Raw genomic sequence first — 11,336 nt, 5'->3', positions numbered from 1 at the left:
TCATTACTGCTCTAAAACTCTAACCCTGGTGGATGATGGTCTGCTGCAGGTTCATCTCGTTCAGCATCTATACAACATGGATCACAGAGGGACTTTCAACCACACAATGAAAAAAGACAACATGTGACAGTGAAAAGCCCTCCCAAGCTAGCACTGTTCTCTAAACAATCAGGCACGATATGTAACATTATGATTAGGTTTTAGGATTTGTCCAATTTTCACATTCATGCAGTTCTAAAAGGTGGTTACGTTAGTCTGCTGCATCAATGAGCGATTCATCACAACAGGGGGGCCGCCAAATCTTTGTGTGATAGGATACTTCTTTTAAATTAACAACGTGAACCCTCGCATCCCTATTCCGAGGAGAACTTTAGCCAAAAATTGCAGATCTGGCGTTGAGAGCTTGTAGATCGGCTATTTTCGGCAAATAGGTTTGGTGTAGAAGTAAAAACAGCAGACCAAGTACATGGTGAAAGGTCAAGTTTACAACATATTGACGATTTAAGTGGTTAAATATCTGAAAATACACATTAACATGAATCCAACAGACTGATGACAGTGCTGTCAAACAAGTCTATGAATCCATCTATGAAATCGATGAAAATCTCCACCACCCATTTATACAATATGTAGAGGGGGCCGGGGGTCCCTGCTTCATCTCTCCCTCAGCTAAGGGGTCCTTGGCCTGAACACGTTGAAGACCCCTGGCTTAAATGTCTCGTGCAGAGAAAATAAATGCCTTCGTTATTATTCTCCACTCAGTTATTCAACAACAATCTTGTTATACACATAAAAGATTTTCCAAAGCAACAACATAATAGGTATATTAACTGCATACAGGGTTCCCACACATTTTTACCAAATAATTTACAAAACTTTTCCAGAATATTTAACCCAATTTCCAGGACTATATAACAATAATTCAGCTCAATAACAGGTCGCTTACTCCTATGCGCAATGCCCAAAGACAGGTAGTGTATGCCAGTGGTTCTCAACCTTTTCAGGCTGTGACCCCCGAAATAATCATATTTTAACTGGGGACCCCTCCACCCTGAAGAGCACTAAGAGTTGAGGAATTTTGTATAACACGTTTAGATTGTGAAAATAGCAGATCTACATGCTCACAACGCCTCGCGTTGCGAGGCGTTGTGAGCATGTAGATTGGCTATTTTAACAATTTCTGCCTCTAATATTTGACAATTTGGCCAATGTTTAATTTGTCATTTCAGAGGTATTAACAAAATCAATAACCAAAGACAATGCATAGCTATTTTTTTCCAGGACCCTTGATCAAATCCAAAACTTTTCGAGTACTGGAAAATTATTTTTCTAATTTCAAAATATTTCCAGGAATTTCATGACCGTGGGAACCCTGTGCATAAAACATGTTTTCCAGAATGCGTGGGATGTGAACCCAGTGCTGGTTCAGACCTTAATGATGTTGTATCTGCTGAACACTCCTCCAGCGTTGCCTCCGTCCCTGTGCTCACGGATAGTGCTCTGCATCTGGGGAACAAAGGCAACACAAAACATGTTTTATCACCTCCAAACATGAAGCACAAGTGATCAGAGGGTGCAAGATTAACACCAGCAACCAGTCTGTCAAGCAATGGTAAAATGTTGTGGCTGGCAAATCACTCCACTGTATGAGTTTGATAGCATCATGACCATGGGGTATATTTCATCATAAGAATGTGGCTGGTTATATGGTTAAAAAAGTGTGTAATATGTATTATGGCGTGTAGATTAAAACAAATATTTGTGTTGATTGTGGTCTATTACAAAAGCTCACGGCGACACTAAACTCCACTAACCTCCTCTTCGACAGATTGGCACTCCTTATCGTCAGTGGCAAGGTCGATGAGGATTGTGCCCTGGCTGGCACAATGGAATGTCAGGTATGGGTTGGCACCTGAGGGGAAAACACAGGTACATTCAAAGGGTGCATTTGTGGTAAATTAATAATAAAGAAATCAAGTGAATGCACTTTCCCCCCGACGGAGGACAGATTGCATTTGGCCTCGAGATGCTACAGTGGAGCTGAGAATATGTTCTAGTTTTACGAGACAGCTCTAGGTGACTACAGTGGGCACGTGGTGATTTTCCGATGGCGTTAAAGTCCGAGAGACTTAAAGCCCGAAAGGCTGTTCAACTAGGAGGAGAGGCGGCTGTTAGACTGAGGATGCCGACGCTCGCACACACACGTGTGTGTGTGTGTGTGTGTGTGTGTGTGTGTGTGTGTGTGTGTGTGTGTGTGTGTCGCGCTCTCTCTCTCAAAAATCAAAAAGAGAGAGGGAGAGAGCGCACGCTTGAGAGGTGGTTGCATCTGTCCAAAAGCAAAAAGGTCTCAGTGCACTGTCTGTCTCTACTTTCTTCATAAAGATCATGTTAAACTTGGTCACATATAGTTTTGAGTGATTACTTTGTTTGTTGTTTGATGTGAAAGCATCGTGATGGATAAAGACCTGGATGTTACCTCTTGTGATCCAGGTCGGATCCAGTCAATTTGAAGAAATAAACCAGCGTTTATTTTGAGGTGAGGACAATAAGATAGCACAGGCCAAATTGAAATGACCTACATATTTTCGCAGTGAACAGGAATTATATCATTACTTATTTGGCAGCAGGTGTGTAAAGATTCTAATCTATCCACCTGTTTCCGCGGGAGTTTCCTGGAGATTATTTGGACCCGTTTGCACCACACTTCCGGTTTAACAGCAGACATACAAGCTCACGTCGTGTCGCAGATGCAGCCTGTTGTGAGCTTGTAAATCACACTCGGCTGCGGCGCCGGAAGCTCGGTACAGCGTCTGCGCAATGCACTATGGGGCGTTGGAAACTCGTGGATAAACATCTCAAATCGCTTTTATACTCTTAGATTTGGCCTTATATATTGATATGTGCTCAGATCTGGCTATTTGCTGGCTTTTTGGCTAATTAATTAGTTATTTTAATCATGCCAAAATCTGCGCATGAGGGGGGGACCGGACCCCTCTCTCTCTCTCTCTGGGACATCGGTTTCGGATATCCGTGCCGTCGGATTTTCAGGCCAACGGAATATCGAGATTTAGCCTACTACAGTATGTGACTGCATGAATGTGAACCAACATTCTACTGTAAAACAGCATGCATGCTTAGAAACCTGTCAGTATATTTTAAAAAGAGGTCAGTCTCCGTATTGTGTGACAGTAGCCAGGTCGAGGTGTCCACAGAGGCTTTCTTTACCTTGTTGACCGCCCAGCAGTCTCTCTACGCCTTTAATGAGTTTGTGACGGTGGCCATAGGCATTAATCCCGATCTCCTTGAGCTCCTCGTGACCCATGTCAACCAGCACATCCAGAGTGATCTGTAACAAAATAAGTTGACTTAACGTGTTGACAAGCAGCACAACACTAGAGTATAGTTAGCATGGAAACGGGAATGGGATCTAAAATATTATTTGGATCATTTAAACAAAAGCTGTATATTGATGATTACTGTTGACATGCATCGCACTTGAACTACAAGTGCGATGCATGTCAGAATTTGTTCTCCTTCAGTTGTGCAAAACCCGTTGTACTCATTTTCCGGATTATATTGGTAACTATGACCTTATATTGATGAAATCAGGGAATATATGGGAGTTTGTGAATTTGTGGATATTGGTGTCAGTGCTGAAGTTCGAATTTAGATTTCTTATATTGTGACTAAAGCAGTTGTTACAGTATTGAAGTATTCTGTGTTAGGTCGATGTAGGTACAGATGAGGTGTGTTTGGTTCGCACCTGTTCCCTCTCAAAGATGTCCCTGAGGTGCTCCAGGCCCAGGCTCTTCAAGAACTGACTGATGTTCATGTCCAGCATTGCCACTAAAACAACAGAAAGAAAGCACAAAGTGTTAAAAGATACCGTAAATCAGTACCAGGACACCGAACTCAACCAACACTAATTATCACATAAACTCCTTAATCAGGTCCTTTGAAGGGTCAAAGCTATGACACCTAAACCAGTGGTTCTCAACCTGTGGGTCGGGACCCCCAGGGGGGGGGGGGGTCCCCAAATTATTTTGAGGGGTCCCCAGGTGATCAGCTTAATGTGCAACATTGTTTTCTCACTCAACAGTAATCAAACCAACATGAAGTTTAGGTGTATAGAATGTGTCTGCACAGTTCTACAGTGACAATTTAAAGACGTTTTAATACCTCTAAAATGACAAATTAAACATTGGCCAAATTGTCCAATATTACGAGGCAGAAATTGTGAAAATAGCCGATCTACATGCTCACAACGCCTCGCGTTGCGAGGCGTTGTGAGCATGTAGATCTGCTATTTTCACAATAGAACCATGTTATAGTTATCGTTATAGTAATCGTTTAACAATGAGCCTCCCAATAACACCACAATCCAACTTACTCTCCCCTTCCTTCCTGTCCGTTCCTGTGGCTCCGTCTGCGACTCCGGAGGCCCCGGCGGCGGCGGCCAGCTCGTTGAGCGGGCCTGACAGGTTGTCTATGCTGCTGGCGGCCGACAGGCAGGAGAGTGTGGAGGCCGGGGAGATGACCGAGGCGCTGACCACCGTGGCCTGGGGCTTAAAGCAGCTGGGGAGGGCGTCAGGGGGCATGGCATCCATTAGCAGGGCGCGGATGTCATCGGCCTACACAGTGACCATGGAGAGATGGACAAAGGACAAACTATTATTTAGTCAGTTTTTGATTCATCATTTACTTAGGAAGTATGGCAGGGTTACACCCCGCCACTCCGACATGTCTCCATTCAGACACTAACCCAATCTCTAACCCTAAAGGTGGTTGCACACTGCACTGCGTGTTTTCGTTGCGTTTTGGAAATCCAAAATCCAAAAGCCAGGGAGAGAGAGAGGAAAGAGATAGAGAGCAAGGGACTCAGTGCAACAGCTGCGAAAATCGAAAAAAATCAACCCTGGTCCGAAAATAAATACGAAACGGGCGGCAGTGTGCAAACGTGATTGACATAACGTGAGGTTGATTTTTTTTATTCACGCAATCCGAAATTCACTCTGATATTCGGCCCGAAAAACGCAGCAGTGTGCAAAGACCTTAACCCTAAACTTAACCCCTATGGGAGTGTCGCCACTCCGACAATAAAAAGTCAATTTCGGAGTGGCGACATGTCGGAATGGAGAGCGACTCCCGTATGGCAGTATTGAAGGGAAGTGGGGCATACAAACGCCAGCAAACAGTCAGAATCAAACCTGTGATGTCAAAGCAATATAGAATATCTTACATCTTTTGTAGCCCTTTACTAACTCGATCACTTTTGGGGAAATCCAAATTCAAAGACCTTTCCCAGGTAAAAAAATAAATAATCAATTTCATGGCAGGCTGCTTCATGTCAACGTGGAGCCCTGGTGGCCTTACCGTGGCGAGGTCCAACGCAGTCTGCCCTTCCTGGTTCTTCATGGTTGGGTCGGCACCGTGGGCCAGCAGCAGAGCACAGAGCTGGGTACGACCCTTCTGTGCTGCCTCGTGGAGGGGCGTGAATGCCCATTTGTCTGTGGCATTCACACACGTGTTGTACTTGATCAGCAGAGCTGCTATGTCAACGTGCTGTGGAGAGATGGATGAGGAAATATTACACACACGCAAAATGGTGATGTATTTTGGTTAATATGTCATAATTGCAACTGGGTATGGTTTTAACGCCATGCCAAAATGTATTGTAATTGGTGAGGAAATTGATGGTGGTAATGTTGCACATCAAGTTGTCTCACATGATAAGGAACTGCTTAAAACAAGAAAAGTCTGCACGATAGCTTTGCTCCGGAAAATATTTTGTACTTAAGGGTTCCCACACATTTTGACCAATTATTTTCCAAAACGTTTCCAGAATATTTAACCCAATTTCCAGGACTATATAACAATAATTCAGCTCAATAACAGGTCGCTTACTCCTATGCGCAATGCCCAAAGACAGGTAGTGTATGCCAGTGGTTCTCAACCTTTTCAGGCTGTGTCCCCTGAAATAATCATATTTGAACTGGGGACCCGGCACCCTGACGAACACTAAGAGTAGAGGAATTTTGTATAACACGAGGCGTTGTGAGCATGTAGATCGGCTATTTTCACAATTTCTGCCTCTAATATTTGACAATTTGGCCAATGTTTAATTTGTCATTTCAGAGGTATTAACAAAATCAATAACCAAAGTAGGGATGAGGCCGAATATTCGGCACCGAATATTTTCGGCCGAAAATGGCTAAAAATGCATTTTCGGTTTTCGGCTGGATAGCTTTTAAAACCGAATAGTTGAGCACCGAATAGAGTGAAGGACAGGGTCAGGGGTCCTCAATAGGCGGACCGCAGTCCATGTCCGGACCGCGGCACATTTCTGAGAAATCTCCGCACAGTTGTATCTGACGATCGGACTGACTGTGTGTGATGTGTGTTTGTGTGTGTGTGCGTGGGTGTGTATGCTGATTGTGCTCATTCGCTCAAACACATACACAGGCTCACAAGACACACCCCTACGCCAATTTGCAAGCCCACAAAGCGTCGCGGGTGCAACGTGCTGTGGGCTTGTAGATCAAAGGTTTTCCTTCCCTCCGAGTCTCCGACGCAGTCTGCTCTCCATGCTGCTCCCCCCCCTCCCCTCTCCACACACTCATGCCGCTCGCTGCCTTAAAAAAGTTGCTAAAACCTCTTGGAAACCATTGCTCCCACTGGATTAATAACTTAGAGATCTTCTACCTTTGGCTGTTCAATTGGAGAGGACAACAGCAACACATTAATATCCACGATGTAAGGCTCCAACTGCTTGCATTAGACGAGAAATGGTCGCGAAACTCGCGATGCGTGATCATGCGTCTTTAACAATGTGATGTGTCGTCGCATATTATTGCGAGCTATCCTAGGCTGTGTTAGGTTAATAACTATGACTCGTTGACCCTGATTTGACTGGTCATTTGACATAGTCAATCAGCACAGTCAGTCTGGCTTGTGCAGTACGTGTGTCAACTAACTGAATGTCAAGTAATCCTCTCCCCCTCACGCTAAGTTCCACTTTATTTTCCATTCTGAACGACAAGCCTAATATTGCATTTATGCTCTTTAGTTTCCAATAATTAAACTATAAGCCAGTGTTTTGCATGCATAAATAATTATCCATTCATCCATCCATCCATCTTCAACCGCTTATCCAGCATCAGGTAGCAGGGGTAACAGTTCCAACTGAGATTTCCAAAGTTCCAAATAATAATAATAATAATTAAAATAAACAATTCTAATGATTATAATAAACATACATACATACAGTACATACTGTATAAATGTATCCGCCTTATTTCGCCTTCGCCTTTTTTTCGGACCTGGACCTGTTTCAAAAAAATATTTCTGGACCTTCAAGATTTGTATTTGAGGACCCCTGGGCCCTAGATCATTTTGCAACATACAGTATGTGCATTTGTTGTTGAAGGCCTGGCTGTTACAGCCCTTGTGTTTACAATAATATTTTGTTGTAGGCCTAGATCATTCTGCAGTTTTAAGCACCTTGTTCTGATGCACTTTTATCTCTGTAGGATACTACAGAAATAGTTGCACTATTTTGACTTTGTTTTATGCTAACATTGCAAAGAGAAAATATTTTATTTTGTTATGTGTGCATTCAAAAGTGAGAAATAAATGTTTTATGGAACCATATGGTGATTATTATTTAAGTTAGGGTTTGCCATAATCAGGTAGCTTTACAACAAAGGTACAGCAATGGTACAAACATTTATTATACAAAATAAATTATATACATGTATTATTCGGCTATTCGGTATTCGGTATTCGGTGGAATGTTTCCAGTATTCGGTATTCGGTTTCGGCCAAGAATTTTGCTTTCGGCCCATCCCTAAACCAAAGACAATGCATAGCTATTTTTTCCAGGACCTTCCAGGATCCTTGATCAATTCCAAAACTTTTCCAGAACTGGAAAAATATTTTTCTAATTTCAAAATATTTCCAGGAATTTCATGACCGTGGGAACCCTGTATTTTGTAATTACTATAGAGTTCACCTGAGGACCTGTGGCCGAAAAAGACAGTACCTGTACCCGTGATGTACCTTTTCGGAGCAAAGCTGTTCTGTGGACTTTCCTTTTTAAACTATTAATATTTTGTTGTGACTGACCCCATAGGAGGCTGCGTTGTGAAGAGGGATGAGGCCTCCTTTGTCTTGGGCGTTTACATCAGCTCCATGTTCCAGCAGATACTCGGCCACCTCCAGGTTGTTGTAGTCAGCTGAAGAGGACAATATAATATAGCAACATTTATTTTTACTGCAACTGTTGGTGACAATGATACGTTAAATAGACACGGATACTGCTGCTAAAGATATACCTGTGGTTTATCATACCTCCCTTTCTACCTGTACTTTAACTAATCTACACTTATGTATTTTTTTTTATAAACGTTACATTACATCCAGTATAATAATCCTTTTGGGTCATATTGTTTTGTTGAGTTGGCCACCTAACATTTTGTGCTTGTACCTGTATTAGCCCGTGATCCCCAAAATAAACATATTTGAACTGGGGACCCCCATCCTGACAAGCACTTGGAATTGTAGGTATTATTTAATGTGACTCGGTTCCACAGATAAATATTGTGAAAATAGCAGATCTACATGCTCAAAACGCCTCGCATTTTCACAATGTTCGCCTCTTGCTTACTTAATATTTGACAGTTTGGCCAGTCCTGTCGAATATTCGACTATACTTTGAGGTTGAATAATTCGAATACTAAAAATCACTATTCGCGAATGCCCTACTGTTACCTGCTAGATGTAGTGGTGTGGAGTTGCGTCCCTGGGTGTCTCGGCAGTTGATGTTCTCTGGGGAGCAGAGCTTCTGGACGCGGGCCAGGCAGCCTTTCTTTGCAGCGTCCAGCAGGGCAGCGTCCCCTCTCAGCAGGTCCTGGATGTCCGTGTCTCCGTCCTTCACCATGTCCAGAGGCATGTTCCCATCACAGTTCTTCTTAGTGGGGTCTGCTCCATGCTGTGGAATAAAAAAAGACATCAGTGTTGTTTTTGACAGCACATTTTGATTTAATTTTAGTCATAGTCTTTTGAATAAAATGTCATTTAGTTTTAGTCATAATTTAGTCACCTGAAATGTTTTAATTTTAGTCGACTAAATATCATAAGATTTTAGGCGATCTACAGTTGATTTAGTCAACTGAAATGTATTTTGGCAGGCCTTGATGGCATCGTAATGACTGATTTTACACTTGATTTTACATCAATATATTTAGTCTTAGTTTTAGTCATCACAGCTTAGTTTTTATTTCGTTTTTGACAGTGGAAAAAACTGTCGACAAATTTTTCGTCATAGTTTTAGTCGACGAAATCAACAGTTTTCTGTCTTCAGTAAAGGAAAATATATCCCTGAGAGTTAGCAGAACCTACATAGCTCTTGTTGGGTTGTGTTAATTATTACAGATTATGTCCTGTGTTTTGGTTTACATACACAGTACTGCATATCAGTGAGATCACCGTAAAACTCACCTTCAGCAGCAGTTTGCAAATCTCATATTTGCCTTTGGCCGCAGCTTCATGAAGGGGGGTGAATTTCCACAGGTCAGCTACGTTGACTGAGGCTCCGTGTCTGACCATTAATATTTTGTTGTGACTGACCCCATAGGAGGCTGCGTTGTGAAGAGGGATGAGGCCTCCTTTGTCTTGGGCGTTTACATCAGCTCCATGTTCCAGCAGATACTCGGCCACCTCCAGGTTGTTGTAGTCAGCTGAAGAGGACAATATAATATAGCAACATTTATTTTTACTGCAACTGTTGGCGACAATGATACGTTAAATAGACACGGATACTGCTGCTAAAGATATACCTGTGGTTTATCATACCTCCCTTTCTACCTGTACTTTAACTAATCTACACTTATGTATTTTTTTTTATAAACGTTACATTACATCCAGTATAATAATCCTTTTGGGTCATATTGTTTTGTTGAGTTGGCCACCTAACATTTTGTGCTTGTACCTGTATTAGCCCGTGATCCCCAAAATAAACATATTTGAACTGGGGACCCCCATCCTGACAAGCACTTGGAATTGTAGGTATTATTTAATGTGACTCGGTTCCACAGATAAATATTGTGAAAATAGCAGATCTACATGCTCAAAACGCCTCGCATTTTCACAATGTTCGCCTCTTGCTTACTTAATATTTGACAGTTTGGCCAGTCCTGTCGAATATTCGACTATACTTTGAGGTCGAATAATTAGAATACTAAAAATCACTATTCGCGAATGCCCTACTGTTACCTGCTAGATGTAGTGGTGTGGAGTTGCGTCCCTGGGTGTCTCGGCAGTTGATGTTCTCTGGGGAGCAGAGCTTCTGGACGCGGGCCAGGCAGCCTTTCTTTGCAGCGTCCAGCAGGGCAGCGTCCCCTCTCAGCAGGTCCTGGATGTCCGTGTCTCCGTCCTTCACCATGTCCAGAGGCATGTTCCCATCACAGTTCTTCTTAGTGGGGTCTGCTCCATGCTGTGGAATAAAAAAAGACATCAGTGTTGTTTTTGACAGCACATTTTGATTTAATTTTAGTCATAGTCTTTTGAATAAAATGTCATTTAGTTTTAGTCATAATTTAGTCACCTGAAATGTTTTAATTTTAGTCGACTAAATATCATAAGATTTTAGGCGATCTACAGTTGATTTAGTCAACTGAAATGTATTTTGGCAGGCCTTGATGGCATCGTAATGACTGATTTTACACTTGATTTTACATCAATATATTTAGTCTTAGTTTTAGTCATCACAGCTTAGTTTTTATTTCGTTTTTGACAGTGGAAAAAACTGTCGACAAATTTTTCGTCATAGTTTTAGTCGACGAAATCAACAGTTTTCTGTCTTCAGTAAAGGAAAATATATCCCTGAGAGTTAGCAGAACCTACATAGCTCTTGTTGGGTTGTGTTAATTATTACAGATTATGTCCTGTGTTTTGGTTTACATACACAGTACTGCATATCAGTGAGATCACCGTAAAACTCACCTTCAGCAGCAGTTTGCAAATCTCATATTTGCCTTTGGCCGCAGCTTCATGAAGGGGGGTGAATTTCCACAGGTCAGCTACGTTGACTGAGGCTCCGTGTCTGACCAGCAGCTCTGCCACCTCGTAGGGGCCATAAGAACAGGCATTATGTAGAGGCACCAGCCCTCTGGGGGAAGAAAACACACACACACACACACACACACACACACACACACACACACACACACACACACACACACACACACACACACACACACACACACACACACACACACACACACACACACACAGTTAGATTAAGGTAGTGGATATTAATCCATTGAGCATGCAGCCGG

At 42.4% G+C, this 11,336-nt stretch overlaps 1 protein-coding gene across 1 annotated transcript in view; it reads right to left on the bottom strand.

Moving 5' to 3' along the window:
* Positions 1-19: 19 nt before the first annotated feature.
* LOC308292382 (poly [ADP-ribose] polymerase tankyrase-like) overlaps positions 20-11,336 on the bottom strand; it is a gene marked incomplete at both ends in the record, with an annotated part of 33,826 nt that continues 22,509 nt past the window's right edge. The window contains 12 exons of the mRNA XM_080734694.1: positions 20-67; positions 1,432-1,506; positions 1,815-1,912; positions 3,226-3,346; positions 3,764-3,846; positions 4,391-4,631; positions 5,374-5,562; positions 8,110-8,234; positions 8,770-8,989; positions 9,499-9,737; positions 10,273-10,492; positions 11,002-11,167. Of these exons, the coding sequence (XP_080590820.1) occupies positions 20-67; positions 1,432-1,506; positions 1,815-1,912; positions 3,226-3,346; positions 3,764-3,846; positions 4,391-4,631; positions 5,374-5,562; positions 8,110-8,234; positions 8,770-8,989; positions 9,499-9,737; positions 10,273-10,492; positions 11,002-11,167 (1,825 nt within the window). The remainder of the gene's footprint in view (positions 68-1,431; positions 1,507-1,814; positions 1,913-3,225; positions 3,347-3,763; positions 3,847-4,390; positions 4,632-5,373; positions 5,563-8,109; positions 8,235-8,769; positions 8,990-9,498; positions 9,738-10,272; positions 10,493-11,001; positions 11,168-11,336) is intronic.

The sequence above is a fragment of the Nannobrachium achirus genome, assembly GCF_963921795.1.
Source record: "Nannobrachium achirus genome assembly, chromosome: 10".
NCBI classification, from domain to species: domain Eukaryota; kingdom Metazoa; phylum Chordata; class Actinopteri; order Myctophiformes; family Myctophidae; genus Nannobrachium; species Nannobrachium achirus.
Note: the sequence above shows the minus strand (reverse complement) of the source record. Positions and strands in the feature narration are given on the sequence as shown.